At 41.1% G+C, this 26,499-nt stretch overlaps 3 protein-coding genes across 3 annotated transcripts; 1 reads left to right on the top strand and 2 right to left on the bottom strand.

Annotated features, from left to right (window-relative positions):
* Positions 1-1,783: 1,783 nt before the first annotated feature.
* LOC135649710 (cyclic dof factor 3-like) lies at positions 1,784-6,871 on the top strand. The gene is made up of 2 exons (XM_065168388.1): positions 1,784-2,021; positions 5,002-6,871. Exons 1-2 carry the CDS (start codon positions 1,869-1,871, stop codon positions 6,379-6,381), a joined length of 1,533 nt encoding a protein of 510 aa, XP_065024460.1. The 5' UTR covers positions 1,784-1,868; the 3' UTR covers positions 6,382-6,871.
* A 2,709-nt stretch (positions 6,872-9,580) lies between these two features.
* Positions 9,581-11,485, bottom strand: LOC135648609 (WUSCHEL-related homeobox 11-like). The gene is made up of 3 exons (XM_065166447.1): positions 10,828-11,485; positions 10,065-10,240; positions 9,581-9,914 (listed from the first exon to the last, which is right to left on the bottom strand). The coding sequence occupies exons 1-3, from the start codon at positions 11,375-11,377 to the stop codon at positions 9,897-9,899; spliced, it is 744 nt and encodes a 247-aa protein (XP_065022519.1). The 5' UTR covers positions 11,378-11,485; the 3' UTR covers positions 9,581-9,896.
* Positions 11,486-15,617: 4,132 nt separating this feature from the next.
* LOC103996981 (phospholipid-transporting ATPase 1) lies at positions 15,618-20,939 on the bottom strand. The gene is made up of 7 exons (XM_009418065.3): positions 19,326-20,939; positions 18,948-19,257; positions 17,549-18,251; positions 17,352-17,475; positions 17,061-17,280; positions 16,169-16,627; positions 15,618-16,019 (listed from the first exon to the last, which is right to left on the bottom strand). The coding sequence occupies exons 1-7, from the start codon at positions 20,722-20,724 to the stop codon at positions 15,794-15,796; spliced, it is 3,441 nt and encodes a 1,146-aa protein (XP_009416340.2). The 5' UTR covers positions 20,725-20,939; the 3' UTR covers positions 15,618-15,793.
* Between the last annotated feature and the right edge of the window lie 5,560 nt (positions 20,940-26,499).

Below are 26,499 nucleotides of genomic sequence, written 5' to 3'. Positions count from 1 at the left end.
TGCAAGAGACCATGTGCCTTCAAGATCTTCAACCTCTGGTGGAGAATTTATCTAAGAAGCATTGAGGATAAGAGGAGAAGAACAAAAGAACAGGAGAAAGAGTGGCGGGGAGTGCCCATGAAGCCAGATCTTTTCTTGCCATGTCAATGGGGAAGGCTGTGAATCCCCTTCTACAATACAAGGCATCAAGTGGCTCATGACATAGATTCTGTCTCAGTTGCCCAGATTTAATGGGAAAAAAATACTGGTTTGACTTCACCTGAACATAAACCATATCATGCATGATTGCAAGGGCAATCCAGTTGCTGAAGAAAGTGAGCAATTAAGTTGAAAATAACAATTTATGTAGAATGAGAACCAGAAAAGGAATCTATATCACAGGTTTGATGACCCAAAAGTCTTTCATGGATGATAGCTTGTTGAACAAAGATTTCTTGGCGATGCAACTATCTGCCTGCCAGCCAGCCTTTGATGGGAGGAAAAATGTCTTTTTTCCACAGATTAATGGATGAACAACAGTGTCAACCACAGGAAATTGTACATTAATCATTAGGTCTGGAAAAGCTCGAGAAGAAATATTATTTTGTTGCTCCCACGTCATTAAGGAAAGTGTGCACAAAAATCCAAAAACAGACAAAAAAATACATGTAAATCTCAGAAATTAAAAACAATGTGAAGGATCGGATGAAAGAAAAGGAGATGACTTCATTTCAGAACCACCAAAACAGACATAGAAAAAGGCCAGAGAAGGTCCTCATCAAAGTTGTCTTTTTTTACAGGAGTAAAGTTGAAACGCCACCTCGCTCTGTGATGCTCCATCGATAGCTTTCAGATCTTTTTGGGTTGTGGATGAGATCGACCAGCGTCAGTCATGCACACAAGGCGTTCGGTCCATGATCTGAATTGTGGATGGAGTCGCGCCTCCCGGGGATTTATAATGGGAAAGATCTCAGTTGGTTCGTTTAATGAGAAGACCTTATCCTCCTCTTCTTCTTGATCCACCGACACGTGTCCGTGAAGTAACGGGGACTTGCTTGTCCGGAGAGGACGAAGAAGCGATGACGTGGCGACGGATGCCCGGGTGACCTGTTGCTTCCGGTCATGAATCCGAGAGCTATGGAATGCAATTTTGGCCTAAACTTTTAATGGGTAATTCAAGAAAAATAATACTCTATATAATTTTTCATTATTCGGTTAAATCTCAATCATATTACATAAAGCACGGTATGAGAATTAAATGTTTATTTTATTAAATATTTTTATTTCAATTTCTTGACTTGGATGCAACAGCTGGGCTCGGCCGCTGATGTAGGCGTGCACACTTAGTCAAACGAGTTTAGCTCCTGTGTTCCTGTCAAGCGAGCACAGCACAGGAGGCCGTCTCATTGGCTGTTGGTTAAGGAGTCAGGTGGGCACCACTATGAGCACTGACGGGACGCTCTTCTTTTCTGTTTGGTCGCTCGGCAGAAGCAGCGATGCGTCAGTGGCTACCCTGTGGTTTCATCGATCTTTTATTTGGTAAAGGTGAGAAAAGGGATAAAGACAGCGGAAAGGGCGCGCGTACTGTTGTGGCCTTTGTCGTGCCTCTGTCTCTCTCCTTTTCGTGACCTTTTCGGCCACGGACGACGTCGGCCCAACGCGATCCCCAGCCACGAGAATTCATGGCTCAGAATGCCTCCCCTCGCCGACTCGGACGCCCAGCTGGCATCCGGTCGCCCCTGGGTGACCGGCGATTCCCGGTCTCCCCCTGAATAAAAGAATAAGAATAATCTTACTCGCCTTTTTCTCACAGAGAGCGAGGGGGAGGACATGCGATTTGATTGCCCTTTGGGAGTTCTCGGGACGAGCGATCGGACGGCGCAGAGGACATGTCCGAGGTCAAGGACCCCGCCATCAAGCTCTTCGGCGCCACCATCCCGGTGGCGGCTGCCGCTCTGCCTCCGGCGGAGGCGGACGCGGTGGATGTCGAGGATAAGGAGGCCGACGCGGAGTCCGCCGCTTCTACGGCGGTGGCGCAGAAGGTGAGGGGATAAGCCACCGACTCTCTTTGTTTTCTCGATCGGACCTCCTTGTTTCCTTAGGGCTTCACAAATACCGGATTTTGGTTTGGAGAATGATTGATTATTTTTTATTCTCTTTCGCCTCGTTCTTTTCCGATAAAGTTGGCGGTTTTGTTGTAGGTTGGACCTTCTGATGTTTTCTATTAGAATAGGCGAATTTCTGGTGGTTATTTCTTCTTCGTCTTGTTCTCGGTTCGAGTCGTTGTCGATGCTTCTTCTTCCGCGTTTCTTCGATAAGCCTTTTAATGAAGCATGGTAAGATTGACGATTTTGCATCTCGTTCTACTAAGTTCTTTGGAAATTTCCTTAAGAAAATATAGAAATTCATATATGGACAGCAATTTCCCCATCATTTCGCTTTCTTTGGGCTATCTTTAATTTATGTTGCTAAAAGCCTAGGTCACAGTTACATGATGCGGCAACTTAATGCAGTTCAGCATTCTAATATGTGCATCTGGACATCTACTACTCATTGATTGCGTATGCTAGTTGGTATCCGATTTATTTTTCTCTTTTAACAAATATTGAACTCATTTATTATGAGTGATTTGCATATTTAACGTTGTTTAGTTTTTTGTGAGCGTTGATTTCTTGGTTTTTCCTAAAATTTCAGCAAGAGAGAAAAAAATAGTGTTTGTTGTTATTCTTGTGATATGCCCCTTTCTTGGGGATATCGTGTGGCTTTGTATGCTTTACTGTTCTGTTTCGTTGGATTATATCCAGCTTATGATGTTATGTCTGCCACACCTAAAATTTAAGCTTGTGGTCGGCTGATTAACTTCTACAAGAATAAGGCATATTTCCATCCAGATAATTGATGGGAAAAGGGTATGGAAAAAAGTAAAAGAAAAGGAGAATGGGACTGTGACAAAAATCTCTGTTACTTGAAGATGTGTGGACTTTATAGCACGAATAATTCCTATTTGATGAGAAGCCATCTTTTCTAGGTTTGATAGGAGATCTACTTGACTCTTATTTACAGTTGCAAACAAGTGAAATTAGGTGGTGGCAATGTTTTAGTTTCATTAATCTCAAATTTTTGTCAAATTCTGCATGTTAGCTACAGATCAACCAAATTTGACATGTTAGGTACAGATCGACTGTGATATTTAACATTCCTCACTGGAAGTACATTCTCAATATCATTTATGATGTTGATTATTGCTTTTTTAGCTGGTATGCCCTGTGCCCATAATGTGCAGCTGTGAGCCCTATGCCAAACATCATGAGCCAATCATCATTATCAGTTTAGTGTCAGTGTGACTGATGAGGCAGTGTGTGTTATCAACTATCAGTTTTTTAAATTGAAAAAGGGAAAAGCAATGAAACAGTTACAAAGCTTCCTTGGGAAATTCGGAACTCCATTGAATATTTTGAAGTTAATTGTGAGGCATTGCCCCTGTTTAATAAAATAAGGGGTCACATGGCCTAAACATGACCAAGTTGTAGAACATGCTTTTTTTTTGGGAAGCTGGATTAATGGTATTCTGTGAAGTACTGCATAGGCACCAACAGTTGCTTTGCCATCTGTTCTTTTCTCATATTTTTTCTACTTGCAATTGATTTCACGTCACTTGTAGAAGTTATCCACCATTTGAAATAAGTTTTGTTAGACATTTTGGGTGGCCTTCTCCATCAAACACCCTCGTTGGAAACTTTGCTGCGTTGGTTTTTATTTGTCATGAATGGACAAGTTGGAAATTTTGTCTCCATGGTTACAATAGCTACAATTGATGAGACGTGGGTGAACTTTTGACTTTCATGTATGCATTGACATGTTGCCTATCTCCTTCTGAGAAGATGGGAAATTTGTTTATTAAGTAACACACATGGAGCCGAATAAGACTGAAATAACCAATATGTCCATGCTTACTACTCGAGAAGTCAAAAATGGGTGATTGGGTCTAAGATCAATGTCCAGTTTTAGGTTAAATTTTTCTGATCATTACTGCAAGAATCATCATATTTTTAAGGACTTCTACTATGTCTACCCCTAGACTTTGTTTCCAAAAAGTTGAAGATCCAATAAGAACTCAAGTCTGTGAGGAGTGAATGCATTTTTCCACTTGAAAGATGTGTTGTAGGAAGAGTTGGGTTAGCCTTTGCCAAAAGTGCCCTAGCTAACCTTAATGTATGTGGTGTCTTGTAATTTGGTGCCAGAGAAAATTCAAGGGGTTGATCTTTGGCTATGTAGTTTTGGGGCAATACTAGTTATGTTTTGGAGTTTTTACAGTAAGTATTAGTATTTTACTTACCCGTTGAAAGTTAGCTATCAAGTAGCAACGTAATAGTTGAGTGGATATCTGTGTTCACAGGAGTGCTGTTTTAGCCTGTATAACATTTAGGTTAGCTTATATGACACAAGATTGGCATCCTACTCTATGTAGGAGTTCCTACAAAGGAGAATGACCAGAATGAAGTGCGGAGATAGAAAGGCATTTAATTCTTAAATTCATTCTTGTCTATATAAAAAGGAAACTAACCATATATAGGAAAAAGTCTAAAACTTCGAAGAAAGAGAGTTTAACTACATCAATAATTGAAGATTTTAATAGATTGTTTATAAGGTCCGGACTCTATAGGGGCTACATCAAGCCTCCTTTGGTTATGGTCTTTAATAAAGTTTTCTTAGGTCTTCCTCTACCTCTTGCACCACCAGTCTTAATTAATGTGCTTCAGGTAACAAGTGCATTTGTAGACCTCCTATGGACATGTTCATAACATTTTAAATGATTTATCTCTTATTTCATGGAGAACTATGCCTATTTCTGTGTATCACTTGAACTTGTTAGTACAAACATGGTTCTGAAACATTTGAAATCATTTCTGTGCTTAATTTGGGGTCATCTTTTGTTGACTAGGATTGTTTCTTTTCATTATGCCATTAAACGTATTCTACATGATAGTTTATTAAGCATCTTGTTTTGTTATTGTATTTTAGGATACAACTAAAGAAATGACAAATATGGAAGTCAACGATGATTCGGCTACAGCACCTGATGAAGAGAATGAAGTTGCACCAATTAGTTCATCTAGGTTGACTGGTACCAATGAAGATGACAATAAAACCTCTATTGCAGATGAAAAAGAATCAACAAAACATAAAGCTGAAGACACCAAAACTGAGGCTGATTGCTCTGTGCCGGAGAAGGTCCTCAAGAAACCAGATAAAATTCTACCATGTCCTCGCTGCAATAGCATGGACACCAAATTCTGCTATTACAACAATTACAACGTCAACCAACCTAGACACTTCTGCAAGAATTGTCAGAGATATTGGACTGCTGGAGGAACAATGAGGAATGTCCCTGTGGGTGCTGGTAGGCGCAAGAGTAAGCATTCAGCTTCACAATGTCGCAACTTAGTGATTCCTTCAGATGGATTGCAATCTGCTCAACTAGATGCTCTTAACTTGACTCATCATCGAGCTCTCCCATGTGTGCCTTCCACCCCTTCACAACCTCCAATAGGAAACGGGACTGTCCTTAAATTTGGACAAGAAGTTCCTCTTTGCGAGTCCATGGTCTCTGTGCTCAATATCCAAGAGCAAGGCAAAGATTCTGATTCTGGCTCGATGATACATGGAGAGAAAAGGGAGGAACCATCCTGTGCATCTTCTGCAACAGCCTCCAATTTTGTGGAAAATGGATCTGCTAAAACTGCAGTCCACGTGGAACAAAGTGGCATGCAAGTTTACTGTAATGGACTTGCACCCCTGCCTCATTTGCAGTGTTACCCTGGGGCTCCCTGGGCTTACCCATGGAGACCAGCTTGGAACAATGTTGCTGTTATGGAAGCCGGTAAATGTTCATCTGAATATATATGCAGACCAGGGAATGCAAATTCAAGTCCAGTTCCATGGAGTCCTAGAGCAATAATGGCAGCTCCTCCTGTTTGTGCAGCAACACACCCTTTCCCTTTCATGCCAGCTCCATTCTGGGGCTTCACCACTTGGCCCAATGGGGCATGGAATTTACCGTGTGTTGGATCTAGTGGTTGCATATCCCCATCATCTTCGACAAGCAATAGTAATTGTTCAGGAAATGGCTCTCCAACTTTGGGTAAGCACTCGAGAGATGCTAGTTTACAGAGTGAGGAGAAGATGGAGAAGTCTTTATGGGTTCCTAAGACTCTTAGGATAGATGATCCTGAGGAGGCTGCAAAAAGTTCGATATGGGCTACTCTTGGCATCAAGCCTGACATAGGTGGTATTTTCCAGTCCAAGGCTGAAAGCAAGGTTGATGAGTCAGATGCTGCACAGGTCTTGCATGCAAATCCTGCTGCAGTATCCCGATCCCATTCCTTTCAGGAAAGCACATGAAGGGTTTGGTCAGAAGTTCAAGGGATGCAATGTGTGAAAGAATTCATTACATGGTAAGGATTTGGGAGCTGCTTTGGTCTTCTGACCTAGAACGCATAAATACAAGAACTGAAAGATAGTCGACTCTAAAATTTGCCCATGCTTCGCATGAATCTAGCAGTCGGAAATGCCGGGCTTGCTGATGTCTATAAGATTATTTAAGAATTTATGTTGTGAATACAAGTGAAAAGTTATTTGTCTATAAATTTGTACCCTGCAGACAATTTAAATCTCCTGCACCATGACAGCTTTGGTGAAGCACAATAGGAAGTTTCAGTTAATAAACATCGAGTAACAAGCATAGCTTTGGAACTGAAAGCTCCGGTTCTCTAAATCACATCTTTCCTAGTAATGGAGAGGAAACTAGTGTTTTTTCTATCGTTTTTAGTTGTTTTGGAGGATACATTTGAAATTTCTATGAATATAAGCAATGTCATTGAGCTCTGGTGCACGTCGATGAATGAACTGCTCTTCATACTTTTGGTCAACATTGTTGTAATGTTTTTTGGGAGCTATTTAAGGTGTTTATCATACTCTGGATTTTGCAAGCGTTGGCGGCTGAATGAAATCTGTGCATCGCACATGCTATATGTCCGTGATTAGTTCTACTAAATGTTTGTGCTTGTCATGCGTATTTAGTTCTTAAAGTGCAGTAACTCCTACTCAACTTGTTGCTCAATTGGTGTATTAGAAGGTCAGAAATGTGCATGCTTTCAGTATTACAAATAATGGATGAAACTTGTTTCTGATCAGACTACCAAAGTTGCATTAGTTATGGCAGTGGAATGCTTTCCTCTTGTTTCTCAACGAGTCAGTAAACAGCTATTGAACTCTTATTCCCACTGAAAGAAAAGTATGGTTTTCACTGTGATTTTACTTAAACCATTCATAATATATTACATGAAGAAATACTTTATTTTGTTAGCATTCTTTAAAGATTATGTCTTTTAAGGAGCTGTTCGTTGTTTCAAGCTATCTAGTTTGTTGTCTGTGTGCAATCATTTCAACATAACAAGAGAAGTGCCATTGCAGAGCAACGAAGGACCGCACAACTACTTTGATTGAATTCCTTCCTACCTCGCAAGTGGTAATACTGATTGAATCAGTGTTGGTTCTGCAACTTCACATAACCACATATGAAGTGAAAGGATTCATAATAGAAGTTGCCGAATACGTAGCAAATAAATCTCACAAACAATCCCTACAAAACCTGCAGGTTTTCTAATGTTCAATATGAATAGTCCCACAACTTACCACTTCCCATCATTGTTGTTTCAGAGACAGAGGCCTACATAGAGAGAGAGAGAGAGAGAGAGAGAGAGAGAGCTTTCTGGAGTCTTAACAAAAGCAGACAATAAAAGTAGTTCCAGGGCACTGCAAGTAGTGATGAAGGCAAATAAAACAATTCCCATGAATCGTTTATGCTCAGATGATATATTGGTTTTCTAAAGTAATAAAAGTTGATTTTTTTTCTTGGAATTTATTCTTAATGTGGAGTTCCTCTTTCTAAGTGAAAAGAACACAAGCAGTGTGTGTAATTCAAATGCTATGTCGTTACATACATTGAACAAAAGGTCTATTCCATTATATTTCATTTTGTCTATAATTAGACATACACATAACTATCTTAAATGTTTTTAATAACTTCAATGCTACGACTAATTGGCTTGCTAATTTTTCTAGAAAGAGGATTAGGAGTAATGGCTTGACTTCGTCGTAATCGTTTTTACGAGAAATAGAATTTAATTTTCTTTTGAAAAAAAATGTTAAATCCAAGAAGAGAAAACAATAACTCAGAAAGAAGAAAAATAAAAAGGGATAATCTCTTTCCTAGAAATAAGATATAATGGGTCCATCTCTTCTGATGAGTTTCTTGGGAATCTATTTAGGACATATAGCAGTGAAAGATGGATGTGGACTGGAGGATGAGTGACAAACATACTTGCTACAATGTGAGATATAGTAGGCATAGTGTCATAACCCATTTATTTGTTGTGAAGACCCCACCAATTAGCTGCAGAATCTTGTGGTTCACTTATTAGCTGTGTTGAAGGTTTAGCTTGTGAAAGAAATTTGCATAGAGTGCAGATATATGACATTCTACTAAGTGGACAACACCATGCTTTATAATGCAGGATGACAAGGAAAAAAGAAGAGAGAGAAGGTAGATAGATGCTTACAGGAAACTTTCTCCAGGTGACTTGACTCAGGAAAATTCAGATTTGTTGTACTAAGAACACCAAGCTATGGTGTTTTATCCTGCTATGGTTCCTGAAATGATGCATATATATTGTGATGAAATACTAAGAAGCTCAGATGGCCAGAAGTGTTTTACAAAGTGGAAATTTGGTGGGTCTTTTCTCTTCTTTCCTCCATCAGTCATGTAAAGCTATGTGAAGTTTGGCTTAGCAGAGTCATAAGTATAGCTGAGAAGAGGAAGTTCTTTGTTAGTTTTGATGTGGATAATATGAGAACAATATCTTAGTGCCATCAAATTTCAGAACTTTTTATTCATAAAGAAACATATTTCATATATAAAAGAAGCTCTTGAGACCTATAAGTGAAGGAAGCCTGAGTTACTTCTGATGTACTCTATGGAAGGCATTATCTTGTTTAAAGAGACCAGACTACAAAAGGAATGGCATTCCTCTTATGAAATGGTTGTACTTCACAAGGCAACAGGATATTTCAGTCCTCATCAGGCATCATGGCAGATTTAGAACAGATGCCAAACCTAAAGCAGCAGATGACAGATGATGAAAAGGAAGAATGTAAGCTTTCCTTCTCTGCAGTGGTGAAAACCGCAGCATATTAAATCACAGGTGTTGGGAGAAGAAAATTACAACTCCAATTGCATTTGTTAGATGTAAACCTTCTTCTAAACTTTCGAACTTAAGCTTTTTCATCGAGCTTAACGGGTCACTAAGGGAGTTCTGGAAATCTAAATCTTCTCTCATTTCTTGGTTTGAATGAGAGAAGACTTCACAGGATATCCCTTTAGAGGAATAGTTACAAAGAAAACAAACAATCTGTACATAACCAAGTGAATGAAGAACTTGATATTCGAAGAGTAGTACAACATCAAGCAAATCAACAAGACTCTAAGCACACGCGCCGAATGTAGTATTGCATGTCATCTTTGAACGTTTAAGAGCTATTGTTAAGCGATGTGAATTAGCATAAAGGCATATCATTAATTATATGTTTCATGTAGCACTGGTTTTTTGCTCTGCCAAAATGAAAAAAAGGAAGAGCACTAAACAACAGACACACACTGCATTATGATGCTAATGATCATTGAATTCTATTACTTTAGTCTCTTGGAAACTAAGATCTAAGCAAGTGCAAGGTTGCATCTTCTCTCCTATAGGGGTTTGATAGAGACTGATAATGATAGCTTGGTCTGCTGGTAACAAGCAATCCTTCTCTTGTATTCTCAATTGCTGAAGGCATCCTTTTTCGCCCGCGAACCGATCTTAAGTAGGCCTTGTAACCTGTCAAAGAGTCAGTATGACATGCGTTTAGCTAAATTCTATGTTTTTTGCGGTATCAATAGATTCTTTATTGCCGAGTGTGAGCTCAATTTTTAGCCTCAATGCAGTGTTGACAAGAAGTTGAAGTGATCAAGTAGTAGAATTGCTCACCAAGAAGTAACTCTCGCCCATCTGCAAGCTTTGCACAACAACTCCATGCTCGTTGACAGGAAGGAGTTCCCCAGAGGAATGCACAAGCATCACATTTTGGCCAAACATAGCTCTCGTGTCTATAGGTCCCCTTGGAACCTCAGAAGGAACACCATCAATGAACACAGTTATGGTCCCTGAATCCATGCATTCAATGATCAAAACAAGCTCAAATGTTGGCAAAAAAAATATAGATCAATCTCAATCACTAGCCTTTTCTCATGAAAAAAAATTAAGACTAAAATCAGGTATATGTTCTATATCTCAATTTTAGGATTCAGTCCACATCAAAGTGTCACTATTCCTCAAACAAGGAAACCAACATGTAAAGTTACTTGGTTTAGGGTTAGTGCATTGATATCCCAGACAGATTTATGGTGCCAGGGATCTAACTGAAACCTTTATGACAGCAAGATGGGGAACAAGAATCCAAAGTGGGGGACTGCCTAACATTCAAATTTCTTGGATGGATCTTGAAAGTTCAATGTTCAGATCGAGACATCTAGTGGGGAAATGAACAGAAGAAAGGGAACAGCTCTAATCACAGTCAATCAATCAATCAGACTATGGGAAGAGTTCACAGATCCAATTAGGTAGAAAGTCATAGAGCAAAAAGCCCGAAATGAAGGAAATGAATTGAGGGTTTCGTGCAACCAAGCAAACATATCTAATTTCCACTATGGGAGGGATGCTTTCGTGAAGATTAACTTAGCCATGCACTAACCAGGTTGACGGTGTGACCGCGGGACATGAGAAGAGCACATAAAAGGAGTCTGAGAAGAGATCATCGAGAAGAGATCATCGGAGCCATCGTCCATCACGAAGTTATAAGAGGAGGGCGAAGAAGAAGCCGAGGACGAGCAAGGGAAGGAGGAGTTATTAGACGACGTGCTGGATGAGCTCGACGACGTCGGCGGTTCGTGGGGGAGGACTCCACCCCCGGCCTGCTGCGTAACTCCCCGGGCAGCTCTAGGATCGGCCATGAGGCTCGCCTGAAGCTGCCGCTGGCGGCGGCGGGACCTCGATCTCCTGTTCTGGAACCAGTAGAAGACATTGGCATCCCCGACGGCGCCGAACTTCTGGAGAAGCTTGCGGATCCTCACCGTCTCCTCCTTGGGAGGGTTAACCATACCGCTATTGAAGATGGACTCCAGGATAAGGATCTGCTCCGGCTTCGGCATCCACCGGGTGCGCACCGGCTCGGTCTCGGTGCTGTCGGCAGTGGATCTGTGCAGGGTGGAGCTGCTGTTGCGGTCTCGCCCGTGATCACCCATGGATGAAGTGGCAGGTGGGTAATTGGAGTGACGGGGAAGCAAGACGAAGTCAATGGAAGGATTACCGTGAGGGAAGGGGAGAGGTTTACATGTGCATACGTGTGGTGAGTTATATATAGGCCGTGGGCAGTCTGTGGAAGATATGGATTGGACCAAAGTGTTCTTCATGAGCTTGCATGCATTACCATATGTGTGCAGTGATTAACCATGGCTGTCATTTGGAACATGACCAGTTTGTAGCTTTGCTCCAATATTATAGGCATTAGGTCACCATGATCATTAATCTAATAACACCTAGAGCAGGTGGGAGTACTGGCGATTAGTGGACTAATAGTCTGCAAATTCCCTTGATTAACCATGAACCAATCTGCTGCTATCTTACCACTGTTGATTAGATTCCTGCAGAGTAGTGTATGGTCCAACCTAATCGCACACTTCGGCGTCTACTAAATCAACATCTCATCATGCAGAGTTGCAGTGGATAGAAACCCTAACCCTGGTGCAGTTAAGGTTTCTTCTCTCCGAGGTTCCACCAACACATGGGTTTCTAGCTAGGTTAGCTCATGTGAGAGGGATGAAGGTAGGGTTTGGCGTTTGTACACTAGTGTGGGGAACGTGATGCGTTGTCTGAACGAGGAGGAGGAGGTGGTGGTGGTCAAAAGGAATGACCATCCTTAAATTATTAGGGCTGACGTTGCATGGGAATGCAGCGAGTGGGCAGCAACAATGCACGCAGTTCCGATGACAAAACAACAGCAGGCTGATGAGGTAAAGAAAACAACAGCAGTGGGAAATATAATAAGTCGGTAGGTGGGGGAGAGAGAGAGAGAGAGAGAGAGAGAGAGAGGCGCAAGGGAGACCGCGGAGGGAGGCTGGGGGCCGGTGGGTGTCTTACCGAGACGTAGTTAATGACCTTTGTCCCCTTCCTTGGCCACCAAAAGGGCCATGGTTTCAGCTCCTCCTTGGTATCAAGCTTGAACTTTCTGCTCGTCCTGATTGACCGCTTGCATGTTTCTAAGGCACCATCTTCTAGGGTTTACGAGCCAACCACAGCATCATTAGTTCCTCATAAAGAAGACACAGCATCATCGACTGTACATGCAAGAACTAGTGAGCATCATAAGAGAATTAGTGCTGCTGCACTCACCTGGCTGCATTGTTTATGATACCAATGGAACTGTACGTTGGTTGATATCTAAAAGCGAACCACAGGAAGCAAGGCAAGCTCATCTGACGTAGAGGATATCGAAAAGCTCGGCAAACTCACAGAGACAATTACTTCCCCTACGGTAAAATATACTTCTTTATTGTCATCTTCTTCACCAAAGCTCTTAAACTGGGAGATTACTGAGCAATATAATCCAAACAACAACCTTGTTCTTACCATCATACGTGATGTGAATGGGGGAGGACTCCATTGGATCACCAGGAAGGAGAGAGTAGGTCATGTTTGTCCTTTTGGTGAACACTTGCACACTTGGTTTGTTCTGTGATCAGAACATGCATATGCCTCCTGAGACACAAAGAACTGATCAAGCCATGACAAAGTTCTCATGCATGCACAATCCAGTTTGACATAAACAAATGGTTGCTGGTCACTTTATGTTCCCTCCATGTGCCAGACTCACACTTATATATGATGGCTTTAAGCTTGCCAAATTGTTTCATTTTCTCTGTCTTGATTGGACGTATGCACTGCATGTTGTTTATTGATTCCAACTGAAGAACCATGTGACAGGTCTTCTCTGTACTGCAAAGAAAAATGGGTAAGCAAACAAAACATATGAAATCATCATTGATGTGGACAAAGCATCTTTCGATCATCACCTTTTTCCCCTTCCCTCGTTAAAAATCCTTTCGGCACCAAACCATGTCACACACAACAGTGTTCCTAAAGCACATCTGATCAAAGCTCAAGCAAACAGCCCTTTGGCTAATTGTCGGATATGTTGCTAAGTAATCTATTGATTTCTCACTTCTGATGCATAGCATACGCCAAAAGTGGTCGCTGTGCGGCTACAAGTTCTGTATGAGCTGCTGCTTGCCTCCACAACATTGCTGAGACAAAAGGATCTCGTTCTTGAGTTTCTTATGTGAATCCCTACTTCTACTTTGAGGTTTTCGTAGATCAAATGGATGATACCTAAACCACGCATCTTCCATCTTGATGGTCAGTCAATCTAGCTACTCATAGATGCCTTGACGCCGAAACGAATTCTATAAACATGGGGAGAGGTAGAAGTGCTTGATGATGAACTTAATGGATTGCAATTGAGTTCATGTAGTTCGGCTTTCGCCATGCATCTTTTCTCTGGAAATAGGGTAATCTAAAGAGTCCGAGGGTGCATGCACCATTCTCTAAAGCCAACCCTTCTCAAAGCATGTGCCCTAAAAGAACCTTAGACCTCTCAACGAGTATCTCCGTTACATCCTCTGTAGAAATCGACCGTAACGTCGGCAGACAAAGACCGAAATCTTTACGAGCTAAACAAGCAAACATTTTTGTGTGTGAGAGATGGCAATCCAAATCTTTTAGGCAGCATCATCATCTTCCTCTCCCTCGGAGGTTCTCGTTCTTGGAGTTCGGGTCCAAAGTGCGTGGAGTTCATGCACAGACAACGGCGTCAGAAGAGCAGCCCCGGTGGTGTGTGCATGGTGGCATCCATGATTCGGGAGAAGGTGCAGAAGCTCCAACAAAGCTTTTATTTATTTGCCTGGTTCTGTACATCTGTAGCCTGAACTGATGCATTGATGTCAGCAAGGGAGGTCGGCGAGCTCTCGAGTTACATCATTTGTCTGGGAACACAGTGCACATGTATGTTCCATAGTTTTATCGTCCTCAAGTACAGGGTGGGCACAACCAAGAACAGATGCTTCACTGAAACACATATAAAAGAAGAAGCTACAGTCGAAAGGAAGAAGAAGAAGAAGAAGAGCCATAGTTTACTTGGCATGCATCCCTATCAAAGTAGGATGGCAGGTCCTTCACCATCCATCCACAAACCAAAAACAATTCAGGTGTTCATACTTCATAGTTCATCCCACACCACAAGGAACACAGTGTGGGGGCTGTATCATTCATTCACCATAGCTGAGGGTGATGAGGTTAAGTATGCCGGTCTTACATGATTACAGATTTCTTGATGCATGATGATAACATGACAGATTCGAGAGGCTATGAATATTCTTTCTATCACTTATCGAACTAATAAATTTTGTATCACATACTTTCAGGACCTAAAAATTGGAGGAAATAGGAAAATGACATGAACCAACTTATCATATGAAGACAACGTGAAGCTCCTTTCCATGTACTTGCGACTCTCATCTTTCTCCCCCATCATCTCACAACTCCCTTTTGCAAATCAACAACGTAATAATCTTACTATTAATTATTCCGCACTGCACCCAACATCATATCTGGCATCCACAAATCTTCCTGTCCCAACCGGTCACTTCGATGTCTTTCACGGTCAAATCTTGCCAACCAAGAAGAGCATGGATGTGGGGGTGTGTGTGTGTGTGTGTGTGTGTGTGTGTGACTTTTCCTCGTTCCTAAATCAAATCAAATGGAGGACGTATGCGTCCAAGATGGCTTAGAATGCTCAACTCCATTGATTAAGGATGGTGTTGTCATGGAAGGTCGGGAAAGAGGTCGACGAATGCTGAGCCTTCCGTACCAATACCACTGCCATTAAGGGGTGTTTCCACCATGCCAACACAACCAACCAAGACTTTGTTTGGGAAAAAAGATTAGATATGAAATTCTAGGTATATTTCCGAGGAGCAATGAACGTTCCCTCTTGAATGACAGATGTGACTCTCTCGGTCTCATGGCATTTTTTCTTCTGTCTTGTGGTGAGAGAAGAAAACGGAAGAGGCAGCTGTGGAAGATAATATGGAATTATTGCTGCACCAATCTAATGCAAGTAACTCATCTGCTAATTAGTTTGGTTCGAAGAGAATATTACGAGACAAATGTTCTATTAGCAGATTTTAATCGTTTAATTTAAGAATGATATAAAGTGATGAAGAGCCATAGAAGATTAATTTATGTTTGAGAGAATTATAAACATAATTATATAAGAGTGATGGAGAGCCATAGAAGATTAATTTATGTTTGAGAGAATCATAGAAATAATTATGGATTTACAGCTCATCCAGTTATAAATGGTAAGAACACTAAATTTGGTTCAGTTACTACACTAAATGGACAATCCTTGCAACAAGAAACGCTCCAAACCTTAAGTAGCAGCAGAATGAAACTAATCCAAAATTTGGTTTAGTACATGAAATAAAGGGATGTGATCACCCTAATGAATAAGCAAACAAAGTTCAGTAAGCATCTAACAGCTAAATAATCTGCTAATGTGCAAAGTAAACAAGAAATTAGAACCAAAAAAAAAAAAAACAAGATTAGGTATTCTCCAGCTGAGGATCTGTAGAGGACTGCAATGGAGCTTCCAAAGCACTGTCATTGTTTTGCTTCGCAAACTTCTCAATTTCCCTTGCAATTTGGATATCGTCGGGCCGTATGTATGCTGCAAACACCTTAACCACAATTCGCGGAAGCAATGCAAACACCACGACACAAAGTAAGCAGAGCCAGAATAATTCGGTAGCCATTAGATTATTGATTGCCCTGGCATATGAAAAAATATATATTAGATGTATGTATGTATGTATGTATGTATGTATGCAATCACTGAATGACTTCAAGTATGGTATCGGGATTGACACTGAGGATTACATGAAAATGTGATACTGAAGGAAAGTGTTGCAAGAAATTACCAGTAACCAGGTGCTGAAGGCGATGCATCTATCGCGATAATACAGCCCATTGCTATGGATGTGACACCCAAAAAGGTCACAATTAGAATCCAGTTCCACCTGAACACATCCATAGCCAAGTGTATGTTGACCAACAGAACCACTGAAATGATCCATATATCTCCTAAGCTGGCTTCATCCAATGAACTCTCTGAATAGAAATAAAAGGGAACAAAGACAATGACAAGACTCTGCCAAATTGAATCCATCATGATCAGAATAAACAGCTTCAGGTTATAATGTTCATCTCGAAGCCCTGGTCCGTAGAGTTCTGGGTACGCAAGCAGTGTTCTTCGACTCAAATCCTGGTCATATATTCCAACCATTACGGTCGGAAGTGCAGTATAAACAGCTGAAAATAGCAACCCACTGATCTCGTTGATAGGATTCATCAAGCTGACTGCTGAGAAAAATGTGTACCTGCAGTTAACAGCAATTTAGGTTAAGTGAATGTATTTTTCCAACAAATCAATGGTGTCCACCGTTTCAAAAGAATCTCAAAATGTTGAAACCTATACACATACACTCATACAAAAAACAGGAGTATTATCAAAAAATTAAATGTAATCATGAGACTTAAATCTAATCCATTTATTGTAAAGGATTCTCTTTTTTATTAAATAGTTTTGCCTGATTACCTATTCAAAGTTAAAACAAAGTGTGATTTCATAAATTCAAAGACATCACAAGTACTACTTAGAAAGATTATCCAAAACCTTGTAACTGAGATACAAAAAAGTTGATACTCAAATAGGATATCTTAAGTAGAAAAGGCAACAATTGCAGTGAGAGATTTCTGCGCATGATAAATGGAAAAAAGCTGACCAATTTGAGTATTACTTCTGATGCTTACCAGTAAATCATGAATACAAACACGGCATTCCTGTAAAAGTTGTAGCGGATCATGTAACCTATCCTCTGGTAATTCCAGTGACCATGAACCAGTAGAAGAGGAACCAAAAACCTGAACTGCCCCATGGCAAAATCCGATGCCATTACTGCTTGTCGGCCCTCCTGACCACTGATGCCAACGCCAACATCAGCCATTTGAATCATTGATACATCATTAGCACCTGGTCGATGAGGAAAAGATCATGTAACAAGTAACATCACCAATAGAAACAATGCAACAGAGGATTCTTACCATCACCAATAGAAAGTGTCATGTCGTTTGTTCTCTTCTTCATAAGCGCGACTATACCAGCCTTCTGCAGTGGAGCCACTCGGCAACACAAAACCACATCGCACGAAGTGGCTAACCTGTACAGCTGCCTCACCGAGATTAGATAGCATCAGTAAGTAAGCAGAACCAGCAAAGGCAATAACCTATTTAGCAATTACCTCATCTTCTAATTCAGTTTCAAGAATGTGAAATAAAGTAGGGCCATCGATAATTAAGGCCACAAGAACTCTAGCAGAATCATTGCCACCTTCATCGGTCCGTGTTCTCAACTTTGTCAGTTGGTTGCAATTGGAAGTGGCATCTTCAAGACTCTGTTTACAGGACTCCTTGGAATGGCTGTTGATTATGATCTTGGTCATATCGTCTGATAGAAGCTTGCATGAATAGCCGATAGATATAGCAGTTTCCTGTTTGTCCCCTGTTAGAACCCAGACCTTGATTCCAGCCTCTCTCAGAGATTCTATGGCCTCAGGCACACCTTGCTGCAGTTTATCTTCAATTCCAGTGGCTCCCAAGATCCGGATATCAGACTCTACCTTGATTGCGACATCTCGGAGAAGGTCTGCCCTTCCAGCTAATGATGTGCTTGCTTTATCATAAGAAAGCTTCCAGTTTTCAAACTCTGTGCCACTTAAATCCCGCATGCCGATTACCAAAGTCCTTAACCCCAAGGAAGAGTAGGCATGAAGATGCATCTCAGTCGCCTGTATTATCTCCGAATCGAAGGATTTATCAAGAATGCTGAACATTGCACTGTCTGCACCTTTAACAAATAATTTTATAGACTTGTCGGGACAGCAAATTACCGCTGACATTCTCTTTCGGTCACTGTCAAACTCATGAAGGCCCAGAACCTCAAACCTACATGAACAACAATAACAGGATCCAAGAAAATTAAGGCTTCTGCAAAGAGATGGTAGAACGAAACCAAATTGTACAGATAAAAACATCTGGTGCAGCAAATCATTCGGTCATTTGCCATTTGCGAAACAAATGAGCCACATTTGCAGATAAAAACAAATCAACCACATGAACTAGTGAGATAGCCTTTCGAGATAGAAATCATCTTTCTGGCAAGAATCACATTGTGTAGAATTCTTTGAGCTTTCTATTTACTATCTTTATTTTCGCTATAATGAAACAGGCTTCATTACAATATTCGAGAGTAATAAAGCAATATCTGTCAGAAGCTAAGAAAATCAATTTTCAAAATAGAAATTATTGAAGGCAACAAAGGCAACTCCTACTTGAAAAGAATGAAGAACATGGAGACAGCATGATGGTAATTTTCTTATGAATTAATCTACTCCATACTAGTGATGATTTGGAAATAGGATTTTATGATACATTCGAGAGTTTGGATTCCTTGGAAGACCACCTTAATTTCAAGGATTCACAAGGATCAACGAAACCTAGTTATGATCTAAATGCCCTGCAACATGTCTTAACTCTCCTGATTGATAGAAATCTGGTGTTATCCAGATTAAGAGTAAACATCAAGCAATTTATATAGTATCAAGAATTCAGAACTACCATGACCAGAATTTAGGCGAGTACCTTTGTCTCTCCCCAAGAACATCAATGGTGATATGCCCAGATGTTTTTTCGATTAGCACAAAACCATAGGCTGCAGCAGCATACACGAGGGCCTGCTCGTCGGGCGACTCGCCCTGATAGTCAATCGACTTCACTCCCGGGTCAGATGTGTCCACTACCTGAGGCACGATGGTGTTGCAAGTAGCCAATGCAAGGAAGAAATCAAGAGCATGAAGTCCTGCCTCTGTATCCCTCCCTGTTTCCAACAGTCTCAGGAGATTGCGATCGGTGTCGACGATGACTTTTGGCCTCAATACTTCACCACCAACACCTAGCAACATGATAGAAGCAATTCATCAAACAGTTCCAGTTCATTGACCAAGAACATGTAGAGCTTACCAATGGCGGGATGAGGAGCGATCTCGCCCGGTGACAGAGGCACTCCGTCATTGTAATCGACCCCGTAAATACTGGCACACTGGAAGACCATCTTGTTCTCCGTGAGCGTGCCGGTCTTATCCGAGAACACGTACTTGATCTGCCCTAAATCCTCGTTTATGTTCAATGCCCTGCACTGCAGCTTGTTGCCGGTCGCCTCATGGCACATGCTCTTGTCGCGGGTCATCATGAATGACTGCATCACCCTCGACATCTCCATGGATATGTAGAGCGAGATGGGGATGAAGTTCTGGAAGCTGAAAATGGACTTGAGGAACGCGAATAGCATCTCCAGCCCCAATCCATTGTACAGGTAGACCCTGGGCGGAACCTTGGAGTAGTCCATCTTCCGGTAGAACGGCAACGTGTCGAGCGTATCCCTGTTCCTGTGAAGCCAGGTCACGGTGCAGATGGCGATGACGGAGCAAAGGACGATCATTATGACGGCGAGCACGATGATTTCACGGTTCATCCGGGTCTCCAGCCGGCTGCGCTTGGAGGGGGCGCCCGAGCTGTTGAGCATCACCTTGGTCTCCATCCCGATGTAGACCGCGACGCCGACGACCCACGAGGTGTTCTTGATCTCGCAGCCGCGGAGGACGATGTTGGTGGGCCCGAGCGGGATCCTGGGGCCGTCGCCGAGCTCGATGGTGGCCTGGAACCCGTAGATGTTGAGGTCGGGTGGCTCGCAGCGGAGGATGGCGCCGGCCAGGGCCTCGGGGTCGAGGGTGGCGGTCTGGACCTTGGCGTACCGGGTCTTGAGGTTGGACTCGCCGTCGAGGTTGATGGTCTGGACGTAGGCGGCGCCGGTGGGGTCGCTGGTCCCGAGGAGGACCATGTCGCAGGGGAGAGTCTCGTTGGCCTCGACGCGGACGAGCTCCCCGACGCGGACCTCCTTCCACTTCTTCTTGACGGTGGCGGTGGCCTGTGGTCGGTGAAGGGGGAGGATGGCGGCGAGCCGGTTGTTCTCAGCGATGTCGGAGCGGTGGCGTTGGTAGTCCTCGTAGGCGTCCTTGATGGCGGTGAGGACAAGAACGGTGCCGAGAGGGACGAATGCGGTCTGGCGGCCGAAGACGGTGAGCTGGGGGATCTGGTTGAGGAGTGCCAGCGCCAGGAAGTAGATGTAGGCGACGCGGCGGAACTGCTCGAACAGGTTGCGGGGGACGAAGGTGAGCAGCGAGTACTTGGTGGTGCGGATGGCGTTGCTGGCGCCGAAGCCGGATCCGGGGGACGCCGACCGATCCGGGTCGCCGACAAAGATCAGGCGGGCATCCTGGGGGTCAGCGGCGGTGGTGGTGGAAGCCATGGGGGGGAGGAGAGGGAGGGAGAGCTTGGAGGAGGAGGAACAGCAGCCTTGCATAGAAGTAGAGAAGGGGAATGGGCGGAGGCGAAGACGAAGGCGAAGGCGAAGATTCCAGTTGCCGAGGACTGGAATTCTTTTATTAATGTCACTGGTCTCGCGTTCAGATGGCTGATGTCCGGTGGTGGCAGTCAAAGACGTGACCGGTTTCGAGGAACGACGCAGAAACTAAAGAAAGGATGAACGGTGGTGCAACGCGGCGCTGTGACGGAGCAGAGAGAGAGAGAGAGAGAGAGAGAGAGAGCTCACATCGTCTCGTTCGTGATAACCAACAAGATGGCGAGGACATCGCCTACCGCGTGGGACCCACTCGAGTGACGTCGGCAACTGTGCTGCGCTGTTGTGCGGGGGGAGAACGTTTCGGGGAGGTGTGCGTGGGACGCGAATGGATTTCGACACGAAGGGGAGGGAAGTTAATTTATCGACCGTTTAGGAAACGCAACCCACAATCATATCCGCGCCGTGGTTGGAAAGGACATGTATTTACGGTGGGGCCCGCGTGGACCCGATACTTCTGTCCAATACAAAGACAGGTTTTCGACCCGGGCGAAAGTAAGATCGGGTATCACAAGCACGAGCCGAGCGATTGGATCCCACGACGAAAGTCACGACATCACGGCAGAGTGGCGTGGGTTTAGCAACTCGGGATCCGAGGTGTGGACGCAACGCAAGCGCGCGCTGAGGAGGACTGCTAAAATAATGACACGAGGAGTCACGCACCATTTATTATTATTATTGTCTTAGCCTTCTTACGAGGCACAAAACCGGAAGTGTCGCACGGCGTATATTTCGTGTTACCTTCTCATCCAAAGCTACCTGTTTTATATCGAGTTTATTATATGGTCATGTAGGATTTGGATGTGGTGCAGGGCGATAGGAGTAAGTTATGCGGCTCATATTATATACATGATGAGAGTGTAGATTAACTGTACGGTCATTGATGACCCCAATACCGAAATGGTTAGAATTGGACCGCCGCACATGTCTCGTGACCATCGCCCGAATGCGACGTGGAGAGCAGTGGGCGTCACGCGTGTCGTCAACGGAGGGACCGGCATCCACAATTATTTCGACTTGCGGGAAGTACGCACGCTTTTCACGCGGTTGGACGTGGGAGATTCCTTCGTTTGGTTTTCTTTTGCTGTGTAGACGGTGGTATCTCGTCAACTTTAATATTTGAGAAGCGAGACATTGCATTAGTCTCATCAATAATAATAATAATAATATTATTATTATTATTATTATTAAATTTAATCATCCATCTTGTATCATCTAATTCATTTGCATCGTTATTCTTTTAATCTTATCACACTTGGAGAATTAGACTCCTTCAAATATTTTACTATCAATATGGTAATATTGATCTATGAATTTTTTTTTTTAATGAATGGTCTTAATTGATTTAATGATTTCCTCATGATTCAAATATCTCTTATAAAAATCGTTTCATCTCAAAGGTATATTTGATAGATTTCTAAAATTAGTATGAGATTTATTACAAATGAGTAAAGTGCTTATGTAACATCCCTGATTAGTCCCACATCGAAAGTGGGCAATATTAAGATTGATTTATAAGGATCTGATGAGTGTATTATAATTAATTTCAGCTTAAGCATTTTGGTCAATGATTTAGATCAAACGAAGTTGATAGGCTAATTAGCCCATAGCTCGGGTCGTGACATTTGGTATCAGAGCCGGGGGCTCAAGTAGGAAAAAGTTCCCACCATAGAGACATTTATAATTTAAAAATCATGGATCGTTAATAAAATATTTTTAAAATAGATAATTATTAAAAAATATTCTCTACTCATATTTGTGTTAATATGGTAAGTCTTGGTGGCTTGCTAACTTTTTGATTGCACTCCCATATCATGAATGTAAATTCACATAATTCTATGCATAAAAAATCTAATGTGATTGAAAGAGAAGCTCAGATGATCGCTAATGAGTTGAGATGGACTTGAGTGCATGTTTTGTGGTTGATCTGCACGAGGATTAAGGTCATATGAGTTCATAACGTGAACCTTTTGACGCTTAAGTCAATATCCCCCGATATAGATGAAATAATTTAAATGAATAATAATTAATCTCAATTATCCATTTTGTAGTGAGTTAACTGAGAAAAATAATCCATGATAATTGATTTCAATTATCATTCCTAAGATAAACATTTTATAGTGAGTTAAACGAGAAAAATATCTAGTCATTTTTGGAATATTAATTCTCACTCCACATGTTGAGCCCCGAAAGATTAAAAATATTAGCTATACAAGTTTAGCAAATTATAAGATTACTCATATATTTTTAATAAGAATAGATGAAGATTATTAGTTCAAAATGAGTGATGGATGTCCATAAGAAAACACTAATGATCTAATAGAATAATACAATGTGGTAATCGAGTTTACTACATCCTAATAATATTTCTTCCAAATTTGACGTAGCATGATTCTTTGCATCAACACTAACTCGCAATCTCTGCCCATAGACGTTTGACCATAAGAACAGGTCCAACGCTGGGGTGAAAGACCGGTAGTGATAAGGTGAGAGCAATAGATTTATGCTATAAACAATGGGTATGTGTAACCCAAGTCAAAGTCATACATATCATAAAAGGCTGCCTCCTTCGAGGCCATGAATGCTGATGCGGGATTTGCCTTCTTCCTTAAGGAAAGTGGCTGATTCGTTCATCCACTCGTGACCGTAAGTCGATCTCCATTTTATCATTGTTATTAGCTATTTGTTCTTCGAGCAATGATATGGAAAAATAACTCGGCATCCTCTACCTAAGATGTCGACATTTATATTGTTCCATCCATTCAACTATTACATCAAATCTATTTATCCAAAGTAAAACTTTGATAGATCATTGAATCGTTCTAAGCTCGAATTTTACTTTCGTTATTCATTTTTTAAAACAATATGATTTGATGGACTTATAATAACTAATATTAGAATCGACTTAGTATTGGTCACGAGGGTTAGAGGACGTATCGTAGCAATTCATCACGCTGAAGTTTATTTATTTTTAATTAAATTATAAGAGTATGCTATTATTAATTTTGACTTATAGATTAAATTTAATAAAATTAATAAGTTAATTATCTCATTAGACTTATATCGTGACACTTAATCATTTCGACTCAATATTTCGAGTATGAATATGATAATTTTGTGAATGGGATATGGATGTTGATTCCCTAAGAAAGTCTTATTTTGATGAGAAGTGCTGTTTTGGGATTTGTGAATTGGATAGGGCTGGCTGGCTGATCATGGGACATCAACATGGGCCTCTTTGAAGAGCCTCACTTGTTTCCTACCATACCAAGAAAACATTACAATCTTTCTTTTATCTATGATATTAGTCTAATAATGATGTGTGTGTATATATATATATGGCTCAAATTCTTATCTTAGGCTGATAATTCAAATTCTTATTCTAGAATTTATTTTTACATCTAAAACATTAGTCTAATAATGATTGATATACATAACTCGTTTATATCAAGAGAAACTAAAATCTTATCTTAAAAAATTAATTTGATAATAATATATATAATTCATTGGCCTTAAGTTAAAGACTCAAAATTTCATTCTATAAATTTAAATATATCGACTAACTTAGTTAGTAGAGACCTCGATTATTAGTATCAAAATCACATAATAAAGTTTTGTCGAGAAAAAAAAAACCTACTTAAAAGGCTCAAAAATCAATTACAAGAGTAAAAAATCCACTCCCTACAATTTTAGAGGAAGAAAAATAAGAAGAGAGATAAGAGTAGTTGCAAAATAAGTAAACAAGTAGAGAAAGGGAGGCACACTAATTTTATAGTGGTTCGATCGTTTCAACCTATGTCTACACCCGATTCCCTTTCACAAAAGGCCATCGGATTCTATTACCAATATTCCTTACAACTCTTTTTCTCATTTTCATAGGCTTAGGAGAGAACCTTTACACCTCTCTTTCTTTTAGACCTCACTCCTCCCTTAGAAACATTCTAACTTTAGAAGGAAGAGATTCACCAAACTTAGAGAAATTATAACATTCAACTTAGAAATTTTTTTCCTTTCTACTCAATTCTTATATCTTCGTGCAAAAATAGTTGAGGTAGTTATATATCCCAAATGATTTAAAAAATAGAGTAAAAAAAGATCTTATTCTGGATTTCTCAGGTCCTAAAGGTACCATCGACTGTGTTGGGCGATACCATAGATTTATTTCTCGGGCCTTTTAAGTAGGACTATCCCAATAAATAAAGATGAAACTTTGTTTTATGATCCATCTTGCTGATATCTAATCTCTTCCTCCTCGCACAACCACATGGAAGCCCTAAACAACACAACACGGGCACATGCATGCACATAAATCCACCACAACCTCGATCACAGGATCAGAGCTACCCTAACATGGATCCAAATCATGAAGTGGTCGTCCACCGACTTGGCGTCACAAAGCGAAAACAAGTACGTTCGGTGCATCAATCACGGTTGCAATCAAACAAAAACCAATGACCCATCCGACCTAACCCTACGTATGAGTCCTTAGTTCGATGGCAACTAGTTTGACCTCCCTTCCCTCGGTCACTGATTCATGTCATTTCTCGTCTACTTCTTTTTTATTTCGCATGTGCATCCATGTATGTATGTATGACACATTCCGAGATAAGGGGATATATATTTATATATTTATTTATTTATTAGATGTGTGTGTAGTGCCCGTGACTCTCTAAAGCCATTCGATAGTGGGGTTAGCATGTGAAGCTTCCCCTCCTTTCAATTTTTGGTTGCTAACTTTGTCTATTCTGATGGAGGCTTCGTTGGTTAAAGATTCTCACAAATGCAATTGTTGTATGTTAGAGAGAGAGAGAGAGAGAGAGAGGATATTTAGAAACATTAGTTAATATCGATATGATTAATATTTTTAGTCAATCGTCTTGTGTCTCATTGGCTAATGAGTTCACACGTAAATGTCATGTATGTTGTTTAATATAATAATTTTTATTTTATTTTTTTTTTAAAATTGATCTCGATATATGAAATCCAAATAGTTAATGAGCATGATATTTAAAGAAAATATTTTTTTATTTTCTATAATCAATAATGACGATAGAATGAATACTATAAAGAAGATCTTTGTATGTATTGAAGAATAAATTCATCTCAAAATTTTTTGATATTTATTTATCGAGTATAGTCAAGCATCGAAAATGCCTCGCAACTCTCAACGTAAGTCTCATAGAAACTCTTCGACGTAAGGTTGAACAATAGGATCTCACATAATTTAACCTAAGGTTATCGATCTTCTTTGACCGGATACTTAGGTCATACACCCTATAATGTTGATCAAATATCATAACTTGAATCCAAAATAAAACTTTGTCTCTAAGCATATCAGCCACAACAAAACTAAAAATAGAAACCAAAATTGAGTTGAGGATCAATATTATATATGTTTTCAATCAACATGTAATATTTTTCTTATGGAATTTCAAGAATATGAATGTAATGTAACATCATCCTTACATATAAAAAAAATATTATAAATAGTATTTTATGACCCTATTCAAAGTGGTTGATGTCCATCAAAATCACACCGCAAGAAGGAGAACTTGCCCGAGCTTGTCGGCACGAGTTAATGTCCTTGCAAGATTTTGTGCCCTATCAACTCATAGACCACTATTTTGACTAAAATGCAACCCCTCCACCACCCCCACGACACGTGCCAAAAACACGACAGTACGTGTCTCACACGTGCCGGAAGTGCGTGGAGTCGGA

The sequence above is a fragment of the Musa acuminata genome, chromosome BXJ3-9, assembly GCF_036884655.1.
Source record: "Musa acuminata AAA Group cultivar baxijiao chromosome BXJ3-9, Cavendish_Baxijiao_AAA, whole genome shotgun sequence".
NCBI lineage: Eukaryota > Viridiplantae > Streptophyta > Magnoliopsida > Zingiberales > Musaceae > Musa > Musa acuminata.
This window is presented reverse-complemented; position numbering and strand designations above follow the sequence as displayed.